The 22,969-nt window shown below is 43.0% G+C and overlaps 1 protein-coding gene across 1 annotated transcript in view; it reads right to left on the minus strand.

Moving 5' to 3' along the window:
• CPA6 (carboxypeptidase A6) overlaps positions 1-22,385 on the minus strand; it is a 300,719-nt gene extending 278,334 nt beyond the window's left edge. The window contains exon 1 of the mRNA XM_052651924.1: positions 22,270-22,385. Within this exon, the coding sequence (XP_052507884.1) occupies positions 22,270-22,385 (116 nt within the window). The remainder of the gene's footprint in view (positions 1-22,269) is intronic.
• Between the last annotated feature and the right edge of the window lie 584 nt (positions 22,386-22,969).

The following is a 22,969-nucleotide window of genomic DNA, read 5'->3' on the forward strand; positions in this document are numbered from 1 at the left end:
TCTGAACTGTTTGTACCTTGTACTACTTTTCCTTTGTAACTTTAACCGTATTTGTAATTAACATTTGTCACAACAACCAGAGTGTAAATTCAGCAAAAGGAAAGACACACCTACTTTGTGGGATGCTCAGCACAGTAGTAGGTACAGAACCAATAATAAAAAAAATAATTGCTGAACAAATAAATGAAAATCATAGTATCTTGTCTGTTTACATTATATCTGTTGTAAGCACCTGTAATGATTATTATTTGTTCACTTGCACATTGCCCACTTCCCTCATGAAAATATGGGCTTCACCAGAAGCAGGGCTTTGCCTGCCTTGTTCGTAGCCCCTGATACTCCTAATATCTGGAACAACTTGGGACGTGAAAGTGAAAGTTTTAGTTGCTCAGTCGTGTCCGACTCCATGGACTGTAGCCTGCCAGGTTCCTCTGTCCATGGAATATTTCAGGCAAGAATATCAGAGTGGATAGCCATTTCCTTCTCCAAGGAATCTTCCTGACCCAGGGATTGAACCTGGGTCTCCCACACTGCACCATCTGCACCACCACTTTATCATCTGCCATCGGGGAAGTCCAACTTGGGATAGAAAGGTGCTCAATGAGAGTATGACGATTGAATGAACATAGGTCCCCGTATATGGTATTGTCGGCTAACTTAATGGAACTTTGAGATTATCCTCATCTCTATTTTCAAACCTCCAGGATTAAATATTTTGAGTGCTCCCAGTCTATGTTTTTAATTTATATGTAACACTTAATGAACCAATCAATATATTATATGACACATACAAAAATAAACATTATAGTAAGGATGAGATCAAATAAGTGCTAGATTTTGGGGGGGCTATCTTACTCTGAAGACCTATTTTTCTGGATGACACGAGTCACCCACAGTTAAACTGCTTAGCTGCAATTTTTTCAATATTCTTTAACCAAAAGTCTGTTTTAGGACAGAATTCTTTTTTAATTTTTTTTTTTTTTTTTTTGATGTGGCTTCCCTGGTGGCTCAGAGGTTAAAGCATCTGCCTGGAATGCGGGAAAACCGGGTCTGATCCCTGGGTTGGGAAGATCCCCTGGAGAAGGAAATGGCAACCCACTCCAGTACTCTTGCTCGGAAAATCCCATGGAGGGAGGAGCCTGGTAGGCTGCAGTCCATGGGGTCGCAAAGAGTTGGACACGACTGAGTGACTTCACTTTCACTTTATTGAATTTGTTACAATATTGCTTCTGTTTTTTCACATTTTGGTTTTTTGATTCAAAGCATGTGGGATCTTAGCTCCCCAGCCAGGGAATGAACCTTCACTCCCTGCACTGGAAGGTGACGTCCCAACCACTGGACTGCCAGGAAGTTCAGAGATAGCATTCTTTTTCATCAAAGTTCTAGAATGCATGAGAGTGAGGAGAGTAAGAAAAATTATTTGCAAGTGATTGAAACGTGTTTTTTATTCAGAAGTTATTTTCTTGTAGTTGTGAGGTTGAGGTTACTGGTTAGGGAGCCAATCAAGTGCCCATAGATCATAGGTGATGTGTACCCCAAAAGTGAGAACTTCAAAGTACTAAAAAGTTAGATAAAAATTAAGGATGAGGGATTTTATCAGGCGGCAGTGTAGTTGTAAAAAATTTTATGCAGACACTTTCCTCCCAATCCATGCCCCACAAAGGCAAGAATGAAATAGTCTTTAAACTTCTTCAGCAAGTCAGAAGACATTCAAGTTGGTCTGGGTTTTGATGATCACTGTTATGGCAGCTTTATGGTGTGGGAAATTGCTAGCAAATATTTTTCCTGAATTTCTTCTCAAAGTACAATGGGTGAGCTCAGGCAGGGAAAAATATATGTCCTGGAGGATTTATGTAAAAATATAATGGATCCCCCCTCCAGTCACTTCAAATGCCTTTTGCTGACCTATTATATTAACTTTTAAATAAAAATCTAAATATGGATTTAAATGGACTGTGGTGTTGAGACCACTGCAGAATTTCTATTTGAAAACTCATCTACTTAAACACACATATCAGCATGATACTGGCTGTTTCTGGTATTCTCCTAAACTGAAAAGCCTTAAGCCCTGCTTCTGTGTTTCAGTCTTTCCAGCATCTGCATTACACACAGCTTGCACCAGTTAATGCTTCATTGAATACCCGACAATCTCATTTTCGTTCAGAAATAATAATAATAAAAATGAACACATTTGTTTTACTTCTCAGTCATTAGTTTGGCGCTGAGTGGTATATTACTAAACTTACTGACTTCTGATTCTTCTTTGCAATGCTTCTAGAACAGTTTTGGCATAAGGCACCACAGAAGCCAAAATCCTTGCTATAGGGTTGATTTTTTTTTATGGGGTAGGAAGGGATGGGGGAGAGAAGTTATACATGTTTAAAACCACTTTTTCCCTGAATATAAAAGTCACTCATGCTTCATGTAGAATTAGTAAATAGAGGGGAGGGAAGAAGAAAATCACTTAAAATGCTTTCACTTGGTCATAATAATCACAGTATTTTGGAGCATTTTTCCCCAGATACAGTTAACATAAGAATCATAATTAAACCTGAGCTGTTAATTCAGTTCCATATCCTATTTTCTCCCCATTTTATATTGCATCTCAAAGGTTATCTGTAGATGTTTACAATGGGTACAAAAGACACAACAGACACGTGGACACGGGGAGGGAAGGGAGGGTGGCATGAACTGTGGGAGCAGCACTGGCATATACACACTGACGTAGCTAGTGGGGAGCTGCTGTGTAGTGCAGCGAGCTCAGCTGGGTGCTCTGTGACGACCTATAGAAGTGGGAAGGAGGCTCAAGAGGGAGGGTATGCATGTACACATGTGGGTGATTCACTTTGCTGCATGGCAGAAACTAACAACATTATAAAGCAATTGTACTCCAATTAAAAAAAATTCCATCACATGCACTACAAGAAGCCTTTCTGTCTTTGTTGAGCATATATGTAGTTTCCTTGTTGTCATTGTGTAGTCACTAAGTTGTATCTGACTCTTTGCGACACCATGGACTGCAGCCTGCCGAGCTCCTCTATCTGTGGGATTTTCCAGGCAAGGATATTGGAGTGGGTTGCCATTTCCTCCTCCAGGGAATATTCCTGACCCATGGATCAAATCTCCATCTCCTGCGTTGACAGGTGGATTCTTTACCACTGAGTCACCTGGGAAGCCCGAGGTAGCTTCCTAGGTTTTGACTAAGTAAATTGGTGAGGAACATCTTTCCATACACGAAATCTTTGCCCATATTCCAGAAAATCCCCTTAAGAAGTCTTCCTAGTAATGAAATCCTAAAGAACACCAATGTTGCAATAGAGTAAATGAATTGAGTTTACATGTGCTAGGCTCTGTTGTAAGCACTTTGCATAGATAAGATAATTCAGTATCAGTTCAATTCTGCAGATGGGGAAACTGAGGCACAGAAAGTTTAAGTAACTCCCTCTAAGATCACTTAGCTAGAAAGTGGAGAAGCTGTGAACCCAGGCAGTCTAAGGATGGGGCTGGTGGTTCTATCCTTTACGCTGTGCAGACTCTCTAATCACTTATGTAAACATGATCTTAACAGGTCACAAACTCTTAACAAGTCAGGAAGAACCGACCTCCCAACTGAACCCTCAGACATTACAGAAAGCAAGGCTCTGGAAGATTAAGGAACTTATTAAAGTCACACAGACAGCTAGCATCAGATCTAGAACTTACATCTCCTGACTCCTCATTCTGTGGTCCAAAAACTTGCTCTGCAAAGCGTGACCGGCAAACCATGGCATCAGCCGTGCCTGAGAGTCAGCTCCAAACACAGTCTCAGGCCTTACCCCAGCCCTCAAGAAAATTCACTTTGTTAATGAGATCTCCTGGTGATCTATTTTCAACATTACACTTTCAGAAGTCTGACAATACATCTGTAAACTTGTTTCAAGGAAAATCTGGATATAAGTTGCTAGTATTTCCATAGCATGAAAACAAAATCCTCATTTTTCAGTTAAAGATCCAATGGTAAAGAATCTGCCTGCAATGCAGGAGACAAGGGTTCACCTCCTGGGTTGGGAAGATCCCTGGAGAAGGGTATGGGAACTACTCCAGTATTCTTGCACAGAGAATTCCAGAAAGGAGCCTGGGGGGCTACAGTCTAATGGGTTGCAAAGAGTGCCTAATATTTTCACTTCAAAGCTTATATTAGGTAGAACTACATGAAATTGCTCTTATTTTAGATAATATATCTAATTAACAATAAGTCCTACAGGTATCTGTGCTCTGTGTAGACTGGACTTAAGGAAGAACAACAAGATTCTTCCCCCTCAAAGTGTACACAATTAGGAAAAATGAACAATTAAACAGACAATTATAATTCAAAATGATAAGTGCTACCAAAGAGCGTTTCGAGACCTCAGGAGGGAGTTAAGCGATGTCCTGAAAGATAAATGCTATTAAAGAAAACAATTATTTCCTTCTTTAAGTGACAAGAAAGACTGGCTTGCAAACTTTAGGTAAATTATTAAGTAGGTATCCCCATAAGATGTCAGATTCTGATAAAACAAATAGGTGAAGAATATAAGGTATTTTACAAAATACGGATGATGTGAATTACTGCTTAAACTGTGAAAGCAAGATGCTTGTGTTGTTCCTAACAATGATACTAGGTAAAGAAAGTTACAGGTCTTATGGCTGAGGGTGTGCTATTCTCATGGGTTCCAATTTGGCCATTTCTATTTTTTTAAGTTAACGGATATTTTTAGTTGGATGAAATGAACTGGCTGCCCAAAGATTCTCTGGAGTAATTAAAACTTGAAAGATACAATATACTCACCCAAAGTGGTGCATAACTTTTAAATAAATTATACAGTACAGGTCAGAATACAAAACCTTTGTTAAATACCTACTATAAATTTCTTCTCTTCTCAATAAGTCACTCCTTTAAGTATCTGCAATTGGCTCTTACACAAATGAGCCTGGGTCCATCATGTTGATTTTGCATTGTTCTACTGGTTGATTTAGAAGGCTTAATTTGGGGGGAGGGAATTAACTGAATGTTTGAATTGACAATATTCCATTTTACTGTTTCCTCTAACTTTTTCTGATTGATTGCTATCCTAGAAAGAACTTAGGTATCAATAGCTGGGTCCACGGTGCACTATTCAACCTGTGGTTAAGTACTTTTATATAAGTTGTAGTAAAGGAAAAACCAAATGCTTTTTCACCTGCAAAAAGGAAGCCAAGATGGTGGCAAGTCCTTTGGCATTTCAGACCATATGTTTTCTTGAGAAACTATGTATTAGTTTCAAAACTGCAGAGTAAATTCTCCAATCTTTAATCCCCTCCCTCTTCCTTCTATTCTTGAGCTGGTTCTCCTCTCTCCCCTTTTCTCCCCACAACTCCTTACTTCAAGCCTTTCTAAGAATCTTAGCCTCTGTCACAGGGACCAGCTGATTTCCATCTGATATTTCAGATGGAAATATCCAGTTTCCATCTGGGTATTTACAGATTTTACTAAACTTGACTACTGCCCTGGGAAGTGTGCTAAGCTCCAAGCAGAAAGTGATGTACATCTCAGGACACTTTGAACCACACAGCACTCTATTTGATCAATTCTACCTGTTAAATTTTTTATTGTGATCTTTTTTAAAGGAAGGCTGCCTCTGGTCTCCAGGGCCATTCTGTTTCTATGGTACTTGGAATGTATTATATATGGTGATCTAAGTAGGGGAATGGAATATAGGAAATACCAGCAGACATATTCTTATTGCATGAAGACTCCCAAAGAGTTAGAAAAAGATGAGCTAAAGGGAAGAACATGGACAATAAAATTCTGAGAGATCATGGGGACGTACAAGCAGATATAATGGGGGGGGGGGGGTCCCCAGAGAAAGAGTACTAGGCATGACTTTCTTGATGTAAGAGAAGCCATTTTTGGCTTTTTATGATCTAAGCCAGCCTACAGTGTTTGCCATTGAACAGGTCTTGGTAATTAGTGATCTTAAGGGAACAAAGCTTCCCTGGTGGCTCAGATGGTAGAGAATCTGCCTGCAATGCAAGAGACCCAGGTTTGATCTCTGGGTCAGGAAGATCCCTTAAAGGAGGGCACAGCAACTCACTCCAGTATTCTTGCCTGGAGAGTCCCATGGACAGAGGAACCTGGTGGGCTACAGTCAAAATAATGTAGGAACAGACTGCCTGTTATTAGGTAAGCAAAGTAACAATAACAAAGATAATAAATCAGTTGTAAAGACTGCCAGCTCAAACATGTTCTTGAGCTGTTTTGCAGAATTCGACCCTGCTTGACCCCTCAACCACCAGCTCCATTGGAAACTAACAGACGATGATGTTGACCTTATCTGATCCTTGTGACTTCTTTCAACTAAAGCTTGGACTCTGTTAGTCTTTGCCCTAATTCTAGGGTGAATTCTCCTCTGCTCAATTCCTTTTATGAATATGCATATACTGCCCAAACCCCTTCATGAATATGCATATAACCTTCAGGTTTCCCTGATGGATCAGATGCTAAAAGAACCTGCCTGCAATGCAGAAGACCCGGGTTACATTCCTGGGTTGGGAAGATCCTCTGGAGAAGGGAATGGCTACCCACTCTAGTATTCTTGATTGGAGAATTCCATGAACTGAGGAGCCTGGTGGGTTACAGTCCATGGGGCCACAAAGAGTCGGACATGACTGAGCAACTAACACACCCATTCTTAGCTTAAAAACGTCTCCAGTTTTGCAGTTCAGGGAGATATTGCTTTGGGAAAGATCCCTCGTGTTCTTTTTACTTGCTGCAAGTAATAAATCCTTCCTTCTCCTGATCATTGCTTGGTTGTGTCTTTTGATTCAACAACCCCCCAAAAGAGGTGCACCCAGTTTTGGGATAATGGAAGTTCCCTGATTCGTAAAAACTATTCAGAGACTAAGAGAAGATATTAAACTTAACGTGAATTGATGAGTAAGGAGCAATCTATAATCTCAAATACATTCACATGTATTTCTTAAAACAGGGGTCCCCCACCTCCAGGATCTAATGCTTGGTGATCTGAGGTGGAGCTGATGTAATAATAATAGAAATAAAGTACACAATACATGCAATGTGTTTCAATCATCCTGAAATTATTCCCTCTTCCACCCAGCACCAGTCCATGGAAAAACTGTCTTCCACAAAATCAGTCCCTGGTGCCAAAAAGGTTGCAGACCACTGCCTTAGAGGATAGAACAATAATAAGAAGGCAAGGATCACTTCTCTAAATTTGGTAAAAAGCAGTAGTGAATAGTCATGTTGACCAGCTGGTGACCATTCTGATACTCACAGGAAACAACAGTTTTGCCTCCAATCTACACCCCACCCCACCCCAGGAGTCTGAATGCTTTTCAAAGCATTTTAGGAGGCCGTAAAACATCCGAGACCAAATTTGGGAAATTGTGTGAGTGACACCCAAGACACAGTGAGCAGGGAGGAATAGCGCACCTCCCTGACAACAGGCGGGATGCACCAAGGCACATACAGGTGGCCCCAAGCGTTCTCACATTCCTCCTGCAGTCATAGGAGCCAAATGGCCTCTTTCTCACGACCTTGATTGATGAAACCTAGTCTGGCAAAACTGCCGGCAAATGTCAGCACTCTGATTCCTGGTTTATTAGTTTCCTTCTTTGCCAGCCTCTCTTCCTCCCTTCACTCCTTTCCATCATCTAAACTTTGACTGAACTTCATTGTTGTTAAATCATGTTCAACTCTTTTGTGACCCCCTGGCCTGCAGTCCCCCACGCTCCTCTGTCCATGGAATTTTCCAGGCAAGAATACTGGAGTGGGTTGCCATTTCCTTCTCTAGGGGATCATCCTGACCCAGGGATTGAACCCGAGTTTCCTGCATTGGCAGGTGGATTTTCTACCACTGAGCCACCAGGGAAGCCCTTTACTGAATATGCCAAACACTATTTGGGGACTAAGAATATAGATAAAGATAAGATGTAGCACCTTACTTTTAATTTGCTTATAACTGAAAAGGAAAGACGAGATGTCCCTGTGGCACATGGGGATGACTATAAATGACAGAGCAAGTCTCTGGACTCTCAGAGCAGAAAGCCATCACAGATGGTTGCCAGGGAACTCTTGCTGGAGGAGCTGTGTCTGAAAGTCTCTTGGAGGGCAGGTGGGCAGGCATGGGGGAGGGAGCACCCCCCCCCGAAATATACCCCACCTAGACAAAGGTGTGGAGGACAAAGCTGTTTCACAGTTTGAACAGGTGATGGAGATGGTTCACAGTTTTAAGATGAAACAGAGATGGCAACCCACTCCAGTATTCTTGCCTAGAGAATCCAAGGGATGGGGGAGCCTGATGGGCTGCCGTCTATGGGGTTGCACACAGTCGGACACGACTGAAGCGACGCAGCAGCAGCAGCAGCAGCAGCAGAGGTCCACCAGCAGGGCAACAGCAAAGAGCAACTATTTCCTCAAAGGTTCAATTCTAGCTGTGCCACTTGGGTGCTGGCTCTCCACATGGTTCTGACTTTAGCTTACATCACCTCCCTACAGCCCAGATTGCTAGGCCACCACCCTCCGCCCCAGAGTTCCTCACAGTGGTGGTGTTGGGGGGCTGCACATTACATTTCTATCAAGTTCCCAGGTGATGCTGATGCTGCTGGTCCAAGAACCATGGTCCCTGCACAGGAACCAGTCAAACAGGCTCCCACCCCACTTTGCTGTCTCCCATGGGGCAATGTCTGCCCTCAGATACTAACGTGATTCCTGGTCTCATTCTTCTCATGATGCTCTCTATCCCTTCTCTATGCTTCATCTATGTTCAAAACCCTTATCAGAGCTTAACACTATGGTTTATGACTTTCCTGTCATCTCATGAGGATATAAAGTATTGGCCACCTGATGTGAAGAGCTAGCTCATTGGAAAAGACCCTGATGCCGGCAAAGATTGATGGCAGGAGAAGAGGATGGCAGAGGATGACATGGTTAGATAGCATCAGTGACTCAGTAGATATGAATTTCAGCAAACTTCCAGAGATAGTGGAGGACAGAGGAGCCTGGTATGCTACAGTCTATGAGGTCACAAACAGTTGGACATGACTTAGCAAGTGAAAAGCAACAACATGAAGATATAAACTCCATGAGAGACTATTTCATTCACTTGTGTCTCAGGCAGCGCTGTATTCTGAGCACCTCAACTCTTGTATTCCTAGTACTTGAGATAGTGCTGGCACACAGTAGCACTCAGTAAATAGCGCCGACTGAATGAATGAGACATTGTCTAGACGAGAGCCAGATAGAGGCCCTTGTGTAGTCTGAGGCAGAAACAATGGAAGCGAAGATGACTCAAGATAGAAGCCACATTGCCTTGATCTTGAAGGGAAAAGATACATTTCTTTGCTCTTGTAAGTAAAAGGCTTGGGTTTTGGAGTGGGAAGAAGAGAGGTTATGTAGACTGGGGACTTGAGGTAATTGGAGAGTTTTTAGGGTAGCTGTTGTGGAGTGTGAACCACATCAGCAAACTAGTCTTCTAGGGAAAAAAAGAAAGAAGAAATCCTCATTTGAGTCAGAGGAAACAAGGCAGGCTACATTTCTCTCTGGAATACTGATGTGGTTTTCCTATCAGATATCATATTAAGATGCTTCCCTACCTGCCATTTGCAGTCTATTCCCTACTGCACCTACACAGAAAACTAAACACTTAGGGAGAACTGGTCTCCCCCACATGCGTCCTCCTTCTAGGTCCTGTAAGTTAATGGCTTGAAGTTGTTTTTTTTTTTCTGGCAGCAAATTTATACCTACTCCAAACACTGTGCTACACAGGCTTGTCTCAAATGTCTCAAACCTTCCATATGCTTAGTAAGTTTGATGCCAAATATATTGCTAACACATAATCATACACACATTACATGTGTTCCATGGAAACATGATTGATAGACTGTAAATAGGACCCCAACCATCTCATGACAAGCTTTGTAACCTCATTACATTCACAAAAATCACCAAAAGGAACTTAGTAGAAACTTAGGTGATTCCATGTATTAGTCTGATAAAAACTGAACCATCTAAAAGGTAGATGGGGAAGTGAAAGTATGGTAAATGAGGTCCCAAACGCAATGGCTACAAAGTCTGTAAGTGCAAAAATAGACCAGAATTCTCACCTGAGGATAAGATGTGTGATCTTATGAAAGTTTCATCTTTCAGTGGTTAGTAATCTAAGGCTGAAATGCTATTCAAATAAATGATATGTGTGTTTTATGATATATGGATACAATGGCACCCTACTCCAGTATTCTTGCCAGGAAATTCCCATGAACAGAGGAGCCTGGTGGACTGCAGTCCATGGGGGTCTCGAAGAGTCGGACACAACTGAGCAACTTCCCTTTCGCTTTTCACTTTCATGCATTGGAGAAGGAAATGGCAACCCACTCCAGTGTACTTGCCTGGAGAATCCCATGGACGGGGGAGCCTGGTGGGCTGCTGTGTACGGGGTTGCACAGAGTCAGACACGACTGACGCAACTTAGCAGCAGCAGCAGTGTTTTAAAAAATTAAAAAACAAGTCATGAAAGAGCACAAAGAGGGTGGGTTGACCTAATATACTTGAATTTTCATTTGTTTTTTTCCAGTTTAGATTGTTGGATTAAAACGTAAGGCCTCAAGATGTGGCCTTCCCTGGTAGCTCAGAGGTTAAAGCATCTGCCTGCAATGCGGGAGACCAGGGTTCGATCCCTGAGTTGGGAAGATCCCCTGGAAAAGGAAATGGCACCCCACTCCAGTACTCTTGCCTGGAAAATCCCATGGACGGAGGAGCCTGGTAGGTTACAGTCCATGGAGTCACAAAGAGTCGGACACGACTGAGAGACTTCACTTTTCCTCAAGATGCAGGGGCTACTGTTATCTCCTTTGACAATTCCTAACCTTACTTGGTTGCACATTCCTAATACTGGGAAAGATTGAGGAAGGAAGAGAAGGGGGTGGCAGGGGATGAGATGGTTGGATGGCATCATCGACTCAATGGACATGAGTTTGAGTAAACTCAGAGAGACAGTGGAGGCAGAGAAACCTTGCAACCTGCTGTAGTCCATGGGGTCACAGAGAGTCGAACACGACTGAGGGACTGAACGATAACAATAGCAATCTTACCTGGGGATAAGGAATGATAAGTCATCATCCATCAGTACTCTTGGTTCTTGATCAGTAAATGTTGAGAAATGGGGGAGGATGGAAGGTCTGGAAAGATGGAAGAGGAGACAATACCTCCTGTTCTCAGGTAACTGATGGGAGGAGGCAGAGAGAGGCCCATTTATTTGATTAAAGTGAAGTTGCTCAGTCATGTCTGACTCTTTGCGACCCCATGGACTGTAGCCACCAGGCTCCTCTGTCCATAGAATTTTTCAGGCAAGAGTACGGGAGTGGGTTGCCATTCCCTTCTCCAGGGGATCTTCCTGACCCAAGGATTGAACCTGGGTCTCCTGCACTGCGGGCAGACGCCTTACCATCTAAGCCACCATGGAAGCCCCATATTTATTTGATTAAGAAGATCCATTTTCAGGGGTATTTTAAAGCCCCAGGAAGATAGAAGGTAATGGAAAGGTAATCAATTTTGTAATAGGATACATCTACACAAGAGCCTTTCTAACTAAGATTAAACATAACCATTTACCTAATAAATATAGTGCTTTATAATAGATTTTGATTTATAAAGCACTTTATCATTTTGTTCGATGCTAGAGAGATACATATTAGTGGCAGCCTTTACTTTATCCGCTCTTCCATTGCTAAATCATTTCTGCCCTCTTTCATTTTGAGCTCCAGAAGTTGCTCTCACACAAATCTCCAGAGTTAAACACATATTCTTTCTGCTTTCAATTCCAGCTTGGTTCCTCACTAACCTAAGAGGTTAGAGATTCTTGGGTCTGAAGGAAGGGACAAAGGAAGAAAGGAAATTATTCTCCTGGAGGGCAGAATGACCTGGCCCTTAGAGGAGAGGCTGTCTAGCAGGAACCTTTTGTAACCATGGAGGCTGGCAGCTACCGTCAGAACTGTGGCAGTGAAAGCAGAAAGGAGGGATGGGGAAGATAGACCCCCGTCTTTCTCTCCTTCCCCCAGTTCACCTGCTGGGAAAGGGAGCTGGACACAGCTGCAGAAGCCCATCTTGCAGGTACAGAGAAAAGAAGAGTGGAGGACAGATGGGGAGATTTCTGACATTAACCTTCCTGACTTGCTTTACAGCCTCCTAACAGCTTGTTTAAAGATGTATCCTCACCCTTTCATTAAACTGTGATAGACTGAATGAGGAGGGCCCACAGTGGCAAGATTTAGATAACATGAGGAAACCTAGGATGATCTTCAAGAAAGTGATGGAGCTGGATCATGGTCCCTTTACAAACATCTCTACCAAGAGCTGGACTCTCAGTAATGCCTGGTGGTCCTTCTTAGGGTTCAACTCATCTCTCTGAGGAACACTTCAGATCTAAATCTCTCTCTTTTCTTTTTTAAATTGGAAGATAACTGCTTTGCAATATTATGTTGGTTTCCGCCATACATCAGCATGAGTCAGCCACAGGTATACAAATGTCCCCTCCCTCCCGAAGCCCTCTCCCATCTCCTTCCCCATCTCGCTCCTCTAGGCCGTCAGAGAGCACGGTATCGAGCTAGCTCCCTGTGTCACACAGCAGATTTCCACTGTGGAGAAAAGGGAGCACTCTTGCACTGTTGGTGGGAATGTAAATTCGTCCAGCCACTATGGAGAACAGTATGAAGATTCCTTAAAATCTAGGAATAGAACTACCATATGACCCAACAATCCCATTACTGGGCATAACTGAGAGAGACGCATGTACCCCAATGTTCGTTGCAGCACTTTTTACAACAGCTAGGACATGAAAGCAGTCTAGATGTAAATCATCTCTCCTTTTATCAGGTTTTCTGTCTATGGTCTCTTCTAGGACTACGACCTCTCCACCTACTTTAAAGAGAGATGAGAGCCCTGCTAGCATTGTGTCTTCAGAGACCCAACTCCATCCTTCCCCCTCTCCCTCTTCTTTATCTGTAGTCTTGTTTTCTCTTTTCATTCCTGCCACCTGGCATAAAATATGGCCATTTCTTCCCTAAGAAGTAAAAGCTAAATAATTAAAACTCTTCTTCAACTCTAGTCGTTGACCTCTCTTTCCACCCCATCATGGATAAGTTTCTTGAAATTATGGTCTACACTCACTGCTAACTTGCTCACATCCCATTCATTCCCCAACCTACCGTGCTCTGGTTTTCACTCGTTTTTCCACCAAAATCATTTGATGACAAATAGGATTTCCTTAATGGACAAACCAACGGATACTATTCTCCAGTACTTGATGTGACCGACCTCTTCCTTCTTGAATCTCTTATATTCCTTTAACTAATATTTCTTGGGTTTCTCATTCTCTCTGTAGGCCTTTCTACTTGTTTCTTCTCTGGTTTTCCCCCATTGTTCTTCTCACATAATGAATACTTCCTGGGTGTTTCATGGTACATTCAAGGTTAAAAAATCCCTTACACATCAGTTACTGGAATCTATGTCAGTTTAGATCTTTCCATTGTGCTTTTAGACCCATCTATCAAATTGGGGCTTCCCTGGTGGCCCTCACAGTTAAGAATCTGCCTGCAAAGCAGAAGACCCGGGTTCCTTACGTGGGTTGGGAAGACCCCTGGAGGAGGGAATGGCTACCCACTCCAGTATTCTTGCCTGGGGAATTTCATGGACAGAGGAGCCTAGTGAGCTACAGTCCATGGGGTCTTACAGAGTTGGACACACTGAGGGATTAACACTTTCACTACTTTCTCTTTTATCCAACTGGGCACTTTATAGGAACCTCAAACCATACATATCTGAGAAAGTACTAACCCTCTCTGCTAAGTGCTCAGTCCTGCTAACCAATCCTGAGAATCACCTTATACTACTTCCTCTTGCTTCTCCCCTTTGGCTTACCCAACTGTGAAAATCCTACCTCCTAAATACTTTTTAAGTTGGTTTCCCTCCTTTTCCTTCAATTGTCACTACCAGAAGCCGGGCTCTTCTGGGTATTACCATGGTCACCATAACATCCCAGTCTTCTTGCCCCCAAATCTTCAGCCCTCAAGCCTCCCCTTCTCAATGATGGCAGAGGGAACTTTCTTCAAGAAAATCTATGTAAATTCCCTGCTGAAAAGTCTTCATCAGCACCCAATCACCTTTGGGGGAAAACAGCTTCATATTATGGGGCATAAAGTGATTCATGATTTTGAAGCCTTTCATTTTAGCTATGCTTAATTTTCTAGACTTAACAAGTTCTCTTACCTGTAGTTCTTTGTGCATTCAATATAATCCCTGTATCTGGAAAACCTTAACCTGATTTCTACCTCTGCTTTATGACCAAGGTCAGGGTCATGTCCTCTGAGTACCAACCATTTGAAAGAAAACTACCTTGCATATTTAATAATCCACTCAAATTTCTGTTTGTTTTTTAAGACCCATCTTGCAATCAAGAAGCTTCTTTGACCTCTCTCCACCCTTCAGTCTGGATTAAGTGACCCTCTCTTGCACTTACCCAACTCCAAGAGTTCTCTCTGAGGGCACCATGATTGCAGAGTTGAAATTGCTTGTTTTCTTGCCTGAGTGCTCGTTATGCTGTGCACATATACCGTTCTTTTATCTCTGTCATCCCAGACTAGCAGAGGGCCAGATTCCCAACAAATATTTATAGAAATGAAATGAAAATCCTCCCTCATTAAACATGTTTCAGCCTTGCCAACTCACTTTACTTCATTCCCAGCTACTCTAGGGAATAGAAAAGAGAGAGAAGTTTTCTGGATTCAAAGACAGTGTTGTCAACTGTACCAAAAAAAAAAAAAAATGCTGTGAAGTTGGCTGACCTGGATTTTAGTTCCAACTCCACCACCATCCCTGAAAATCCCTTTACCTTTCTGGAGTTCTGCTTCCTTATATATATTAAATAAAAGGATTGGGCCATGTTTTTTTGTTTGTTTGTTTTTTGGTCTCCTTCAGTTCTGACACTCTGACTTTAGAAAGATCATATACAGAATAAAAATGCACACTTTCAAATGACCTTGAAGTGCAAAATCCTGAATGCTCATTTGGATGGATTATTTCTTCAGGAGAACCAAGTGGAAGGGAGAATGGCAGGGTAGGGTGGGCATTTATTTAATAACAGAGTGACTACTGAGGCTGATTGCTAGTTATATCACATATCTGGCCATTAGTTCGTAGCCTCCCTTGCAGCTAAAGGGACTTACCTGATGGCTCAGTTGATAAAGGACCTGCCTGCAATCCCAGAGACCCGCTGCAATACAGGAGACCCGGGTTCAATCCCTGGGTTGGGAAGATCCCCTGGAGAAGGAAATGACAAGCCACTCTGGGAAATGGCAACCCAATCCAGTATTCTTGCCTAAGGAATTCCATGGACAGAGGAGCTTCTTGGGCTATATACAGTCCATGGGGTCGCAAAGCATCAGACACGACTGAACGACTAACACACACACACCTTGTGAGCACCATTCTCTTACATAGAGAGCCAGCTCAGCCATAATGATGAACTACTGTGACATTCTAGGGTTCTTGCAGCTAAGGGCATATGATTGATTTTAGCCAGTAGTGAGTGATATTTGAACTTCTGGGCTGTGATTTTAAAAGGAAAGAGGAGAGGCTGTCCCTTTCCACTTTCCTGCAGGCTGGACGACTCCTTCCGAACACATCTGGGAGTTGAGTGCTGAGCACAGCAGAGGTATAGCACAGACACACCCGAGTCTCTGTCACCATCAAACATACTGGTTTTGGATTTTTCACATGAGAGAGAAATAAGTTTCTTGTTTAAGTCATTGAATTTTTGGTTCTTTATTCTGGCAAAAAAAGAGAAAGAAAAACAAGACAACCTAACAATATTCTTAAGAACACAGATATTAAGAAAACGTTTTTAGTATTTTCAAAGTATACTGAGAAAAAAGAACAAAGATGGTACTTTTGTTGAAGAAAACCAGATAGAAGTTTGCTTCAACCTTTAATAAGAAAACTAATTCTGAAGGAAATTTACTATACTACCCAGAACAAGATCCTAAAGCTTCACATGCTGCTTTATCATAAAGAAGTTAATACCCAGAAGGCAGACTGGAAAAGCATTTATTTGGCAAAGCAAATGCTAATCCTACATACCAATTGATCGTAATGAAGACTGTAAAACAAGTCATCAAGAGTTTTTATTTTCCATTCAGTAATCCCATTTATAAAGACAGAAAACACAATGCTTTTGTAGCCTGCACAATCTAAGCTGTGAAGTTATGAAACATTAACATCCTTCACTGCTTTTCACGGGGTGGAAGTGATTAGGCTTAATGGCATTACCCAGAAGGTATCCTGGCGCCATAAAATAAAAGCTCCGTCATCAGATTGGGCTCCACTGGAAAAGCAGTCCAGAAGCACAGGAAATGCTCCTCCTCCCACTAGCTCACTGGCAGGAGGAATGCTGATCCCCACGGAGTACCATCGACCTGCCAGTTCAGGTCAGGAGTAGGGGCTGCAGCATCGATGTCCTTCAGAAGCAAAGCTGGCAGCCCCAGTACACAACACTGGGCAGGGAAGAAAACTTTTGGTGTAATGAGCTGCTAAACAATCCACAAGTGGGTGCTGCACTCTGTGCTAGTGCCTAAGGAAACCAAAAATAGCCTCCCACTAACCAGGGTAAAGGGCTAAAAGGAACTTCCAGAGAACCATTCCATTAATCACATGCCAACCTGTGGGGACAAAGTTTCAAAGCAACCTTAGAGCCCACCATACACCCTTCCTAACACCTGATGCCCCAAATCTATATCTTTCCCACACATTTAAAAATAATTTTTGATGTGGACCATTTTTAAACTCTATTGAATTTGTTACAATATTGCTTCTGTTTTGTGTTTTGGTTTTTTTGACCGTGAGGCATGTGGGAGCATAGTTCCCCCACCAGGGATTGAACCTGCACCTCCTACATTGGAAGGCAAAGTCTTAACTACTGGACTGTAAGGGAAGTCTCTATCACACACATTTTAATCCATTATTCATGATCTGAGATGGCTCCTTCTTGCTTTCGGCCCCTATTATGAGCAGGGCTTGCCTGCCTTTCTTGTTCAGGATGAGCAAGGCTGAAGCTCTCTATTCTTATTACAGAGGAGTGTTAGGACTGAGCAGAGTGAAACAGAGGCAGAGGAACTGGAGCATCTGATAATAGAGGCCTTGAGAGACTGGCAGAGATTGGATTTGATGTATTTGGCAATAGGTGGCCGAAGTAGATCTTTGAGCAAGAAAGTAACACAACAGAAGCCTTATTTAGTGAGGTCATCAGTACAGGAAGGACTATAGGCAGGGAGATCAGTTAGCAGAAAGTTACTTTTATCCAGGCTGAGAGAAAGACATCGTAAACATGGCTGGTAGCTATTATAAGAGAGAGGACAAGTAGGATATTTTGGAATGGAAGGAACTAGAGATAGACTTGCTCTTCGGAAATGAAATAAGAAGGTAGTTGGAAACCTAGAGTAAAACTCATCAAGGAAACAGACACAGTGAAGAATAAAAGACAGAACCCACAATTTTCCACCCAAATCAGGACCCTTCTCAGACTGGAAGAGGAGCACTGGCAGTTACTACCCCAGAACAGTATGTACAGACAGGGCCAGTCCATGGCAAGCGAGGATTCATGGTCAACCCATCTGAAAAGAACTTTAACCACCAACATAGAAGATAACTCTCAGATTCATGAGCAACTGGATTGCTTGAATTCTAGCCCTAGGTTTCCAAAAGTTCAGAGCATTACTAGGAAGCCACCAATGAAACTGAAGCTGCAATTCTTTGGCCACCTGATGTGAAGAGCCGACTCATTGGAAAAGACCCTAATGCTGGAAAAGATTGAAGGCGAAAGGAGAAGAGCATGGCAGAGGATGAGATGGTTAGATAGCATCACCGACTCAATGAACATGAGTTTGAGCAAACTCTGGGAGATGGTGAAGGACAGCGGAGCCTGGTATGCTGCAGTCCATGGGGTCTCAAAGAGTCGGATATGACTTAGCAACTGAACACCATCACCACCCCCACCATCAGAAAGATAATAGACTTAAAAGCTGCTTTGAACAATGGAGGGGACTACCTAGAGAGCTAAGATGGAGAACAAGGATGACATCCTTGAAGTCAAATCTATTCCCCCAAGCCTCTACTTCTCTGCAATATTTCACATCCCAATTTGGGGCCTCTCTGCTCACAGGATTTTAAGGACCAAACGCCTTTAAAAATCTCATTTTCTTCAAGTCTAATTCTTGGATCTTGATATTCCACTCCAAAGGATGACTGGTCAACTTGACCAATAACCGGGTGTCCGTATAGGTGGGGGATGGGAGGGGAGGGGCAGGGATGGGAGGACGAATGCAGCATGGACGCTGGCTCATCAGAACACACCAGCTGGCTAGTGGGCTATGACCAGCCTGCACATACCTATGTAGACCCTACACCAGCGTTCAGTCCCCCGTCGTGGCTCTGGTGGTGGAAGTCGTGCTCTCTCTCTACCCCAGCCCAGGCACCCAAGGCTGGGTGACCAGAAGAGGGGAGGGATTTCTCCCTCCTCCTTGGTGCACTGAGCTTTCTCTTCAACCCCACAGTAGGCTGCTATCCCACAACGCACTCAAACACTGTGCCTCCCAATGTTACCTGTGGGGCTGCTGTCTTTGCTAAGCTGCAAGCTATAAGACGGCTTTGGCTCCGGTGCTCTTGGCACAAGTAGGTGCCGCAGTCATCCTGAAGGCATCGAGTGCACACCCACAGCCGCTTTCTGTGCTACTTATTTTGGTGACAATCTAAAGTTCCTTCTCTCATATGGTCTCTGCCTGCTTTTCTATTAACAATTTACCACCTTAGAGAAGACCACCAAGGGTCAACTTCCAATTTTACCCACATAATCTGCTCCTTTCTTTCATCATCCTATTATCAGTTCTCTCAACAAGGTGAAGTCTTCAGTTTTTCTGAGAAAATCATTCTTTTCTATCCCTGAATTGGCACAGTGAGAAGTGCAGTTTGTTGAGTTAGGCAGAGCTGGGTTAGCATCCCCGCTGTGGGTTAGCTGTGAACTTGGATTGCCCTTTTGTCCCTCAATTGAACCTCTTTGTGAAATGAGGATACCAAAACTCTCGTTAGGCTAATTGAGAAAGTAATATTTTTTATCAATGTTTTATATTAAGTACTGGTAAGTATTAGTAAGTAGTTGACATGGTGTTAAAAAAGCTAAGTGCCGAAAACCATGCAATACTCAGGCTGTTGCTTTTAATTCTCATGACAACTTGGCAGGGAATATTGTCTCAGTGTCTCAGATGAAGAAACTGAGACTCAGAGAGGTTAAGGAATTTACCTTAAGGTAACAGAGCTACTAGGAGTGGGAAAGCAGAAACTGAAAGGCAGGCCGTTGAACTTCAGGACTGATAAACATTATACGTGAAGGCAGAACTGAATAGGCAGTTCAGCAAAATATCATAGCCACTTTGCTTCTACAGTATCACCAGAATTTATTGTGTCACTGGCTTAGAGCTCTCTTTTACCATCACTAAAAAAACTACCCTAATTTCATGTCATGCAGGAGATTCTTATTTTTTGCCCTCAATATCACAGTCTAATAAATAACCAAGTCTGCTTCCAGGGATATGAAGGGATTAGGGAAAAGGAGAGAACACAGAGTGATGTCAGCCCGAGTTGCAGTCTCATCTACTGACTGATATATTTTTTAATCACCAAAATGTTTGACCTGTATCATAGCTCTTAAAACCTGCCAACAGAGTACCAATAAATGTTATTTGATGTCAAGTTATTTTCCACACTTGGCTTCATCCCTTTTCTACATATTTTTAAATCTGCTTTGTAAGTAATTTGATAGTTACCTGAAAAGGTATTCGTTTATGTCAGATTTTCCTTATAGTCTCCCTACACTTTTTTTTCCAACATGCTTAAATTTGCCATTTTTCAAGCATCTTATTAGACGACCACACCACACGACTGTTACTAGTTTGTGTAGAAAGCCTAGGCTCATTAGCTGCTCTTAAGAAGCACACTGGTCTGCCCTGTGTATTGTTTTTTTTCGTGCTCAGAGTCCTGCAAATGATGATCATATATTATCAAATTCAACCAAGACTCACAAAAAATTGCTTTTTTTTTTTTTTTACAAAACTGCAAGAAATAGTGCTGCTTCATAATTACTACCAATAATACCTAAATAGATTACTTAAGGGACAAAAATGAGGTGGTTTAGAATAACTTCGGATAAGTAACAAAAATAATGTTCAACACCATTCTCCCATGTTATTTTACCTAGTTCTAGCTAGACTGGCAGAAAGCATTTCCTGGGGAAGTAAAGCAACAGAATCCCAAACCTACGCAGCATTTCTGTCTTTGGTGGTGAGAGAATTACATGTATCAAATGAAGGGAAGGCAAAAACCCCCATTTTCAATGGTGAGTGTGCTCAAAGACATCTCTAGATAAAGGAGAAGCTCTCCTATGATGGACAGGGAAGGCTCCCTTCCGTGTCTCATTGTTTCATCTTTTCCTTCCAACTTCCAGACACCTCTAATTTATACATTTGGGACTAACTTATTATGGAGCAGCCAGAGAGAAAATGGCAATTACTTTCTTTGCAGAACAACAGAAAAGACAGTGCAACTTCGTCCTGAAAGATTCCAAGTTCTCTAAGAAAGGCCACCACCTTTGGCTTCCTTTCCTCTGCTAAGTGGTGCTTAGGGAAGTGGGCACACCTGCTCTGCTAAGCTGACCTGCTCACTTATCTTTGACGAGGGTCACACCGAAGTCATTATGGACTGAGCCACAGCTGAGTGGAGGAGCGAGGTCCTATGTCACACGGGCACATCTAAATCTGATATGTATTTATCACGTAACTAACATCCATTAAAGAGTCACAGCAAACTCCTCCACATCTTAGCCGGCACCATCAGTCACTAAACACAGCTTCCATACCCAGGTCTCCAAGGGCAGCGACCACCAAGGACAAGATGTAAAGCCTGGACGGTGTATGTCCAGGAGACAGAAAAGCAGCTCTCAGATGTAAACTCTGAATACTCCCAGGAATACCAGGGTGGAAATTTTGGGGATTATGTTACTATCTATGGTCCTCATCTCCACCAACACCCCCTCTCCATCATCCTGCATCTCCTTAAACTGAGGGCACATTTTACAAAATTTCCTCTGTAAGCAACGTATTCAGAGGGAACCCTATAGCTGTGCCCAGATTCTTCAGGAGAAAAAGAGAAACAACTCTCTTTTCTAGGGTCATACTTACAAATTCTTCTCTACATGATTCCTAGAAAGAACAACTGCTTTAAGACCTGGCCTTCATCCAGATTGATATGAAAACTTTCCTCTACTGGTCCTCACAGAGCACTCCTAGACTATTTAGAAAGATTTAAGACTCTAGTTTTTCCTTCTCTGTAGAAAGGAACTGAATTAGAGGAGCTATTTAACGTTCTCCCAACCCTAAAATGCAGGAATGCCAGCATTTCCAGATTCAGAGAACGACCCCCTGCAATTTCAAGCAAAGCACACGCTGTATGCTGTATATTTCACAGTAAGCCTTCAGGATAAGACATGCGCAGTCCCACACGGTTCACACGCAGCCCCGTGCCTCCTCATTGAAGGCAAACAAAGCATGCTAACCCACAGAGGGGGAAAAATGCACACAGCGTTTCCCCTCTAGGTTTCTCCCTTCAGAAAAACACCCATAATTTTGCAGTTGGCTACGTTTATTCGGCTTATTTTGAGTTGACTCATTTCCATTGCTCAGATTTGAAAATCTTTCTAATAACCACACTGTAGGCTAACAAACACTCAAGAGGAAAAAAGTCACACTCGATTCTTAAATTAATCACTGGTGAATTTCCACCCACTGCTCCTGCATACACTCAAGGGGAAGCTTTAGTTTTCAGGTCACAGTTCATATGGCACAGCATCCCCACGGCCGAGCATACACCAATACTGCACACACTGGCCACAGTGATTCTAAAGACAGAATCCCAATCAACACTGGTCCACGGCTCAGGTTGGCACATCATAAAGAGTATGAGAAACTAGACGTGTGCCCAGCACATTCTCTCCAGAGAGCCTGGGACTGCACGGACATTTAAGATTAGGTGGCCAGGAAAGCAAACAGATTCACACAGAGACCACAGACCAGAACACATGAGGCTCGCTCAGGACCAAACCAGCGCCCTCCCCTGATCTGAGTCCAAGCTGTGCAGGGCATGAAAGTCGCTCCACTCACCCAGCATAGCGGTTACTGTAAAGGTGACTGTGTCCTGGGCTCAGGCTCCTCAAAAAGAGCAGGCAGAGAGGCAGAAAAGCTGCTGTCTGGCTCCTGGGCTTCCCGAAGAACTTCATAGCGTGAGGATGAGAGGGCTGCAAAAGTTCCTCCTGTAGTTACAGACACCCCCTCCACACGGCACCAAGTCCCTGGGAGAGGTGGGGGCGTGGGCTTGGGAGGGAGCAAAATGTGACACTTCTTTCCAGCCTCAGAGAACAAAAAAAAAGTTCAAGCAGCTGAGGGAGGGAGGTTGCTGCTCAGACTTGGTCCTGGGATGAGAAGCAGCAGCACACACAGCCCTGCCCTGAGCTGAGCTGATCCTTAACCAGGCTCCCTCCAAGGGGCTGGGCCTCCCCAGGCTGACTCACCACGGGGGTTTGCTGGGTGCTGCTTCATCTGGGTAACTCCTCTTTTTATTTTCTTGTTTTTGGAGGCTTTTTTTTTTCTTTTCGCTTTCCGACTATAGGATGCTAACTTTTTACGACAACCTTCCTCCTACCCTAGAGCTTTCCGATGACTGAGCAGGTAAAGAATCCACCTGCAGTGCAGGAGACACAGGAGATGCATGTTCGATCCCTGGATTGGGAACATCCCCTGGAGGAGGAAATGGCAACCCACTCCAGGGTTCTTGCCTGGAAAATCCCATGGACGGAGGAGCCTG

This window comes from Budorcas taxicolor, chromosome 14 (assembly GCF_023091745.1).
Source record: "Budorcas taxicolor isolate Tak-1 chromosome 14, Takin1.1, whole genome shotgun sequence".
NCBI lineage: Eukaryota > Metazoa > Chordata > Mammalia > Artiodactyla > Bovidae > Budorcas > Budorcas taxicolor.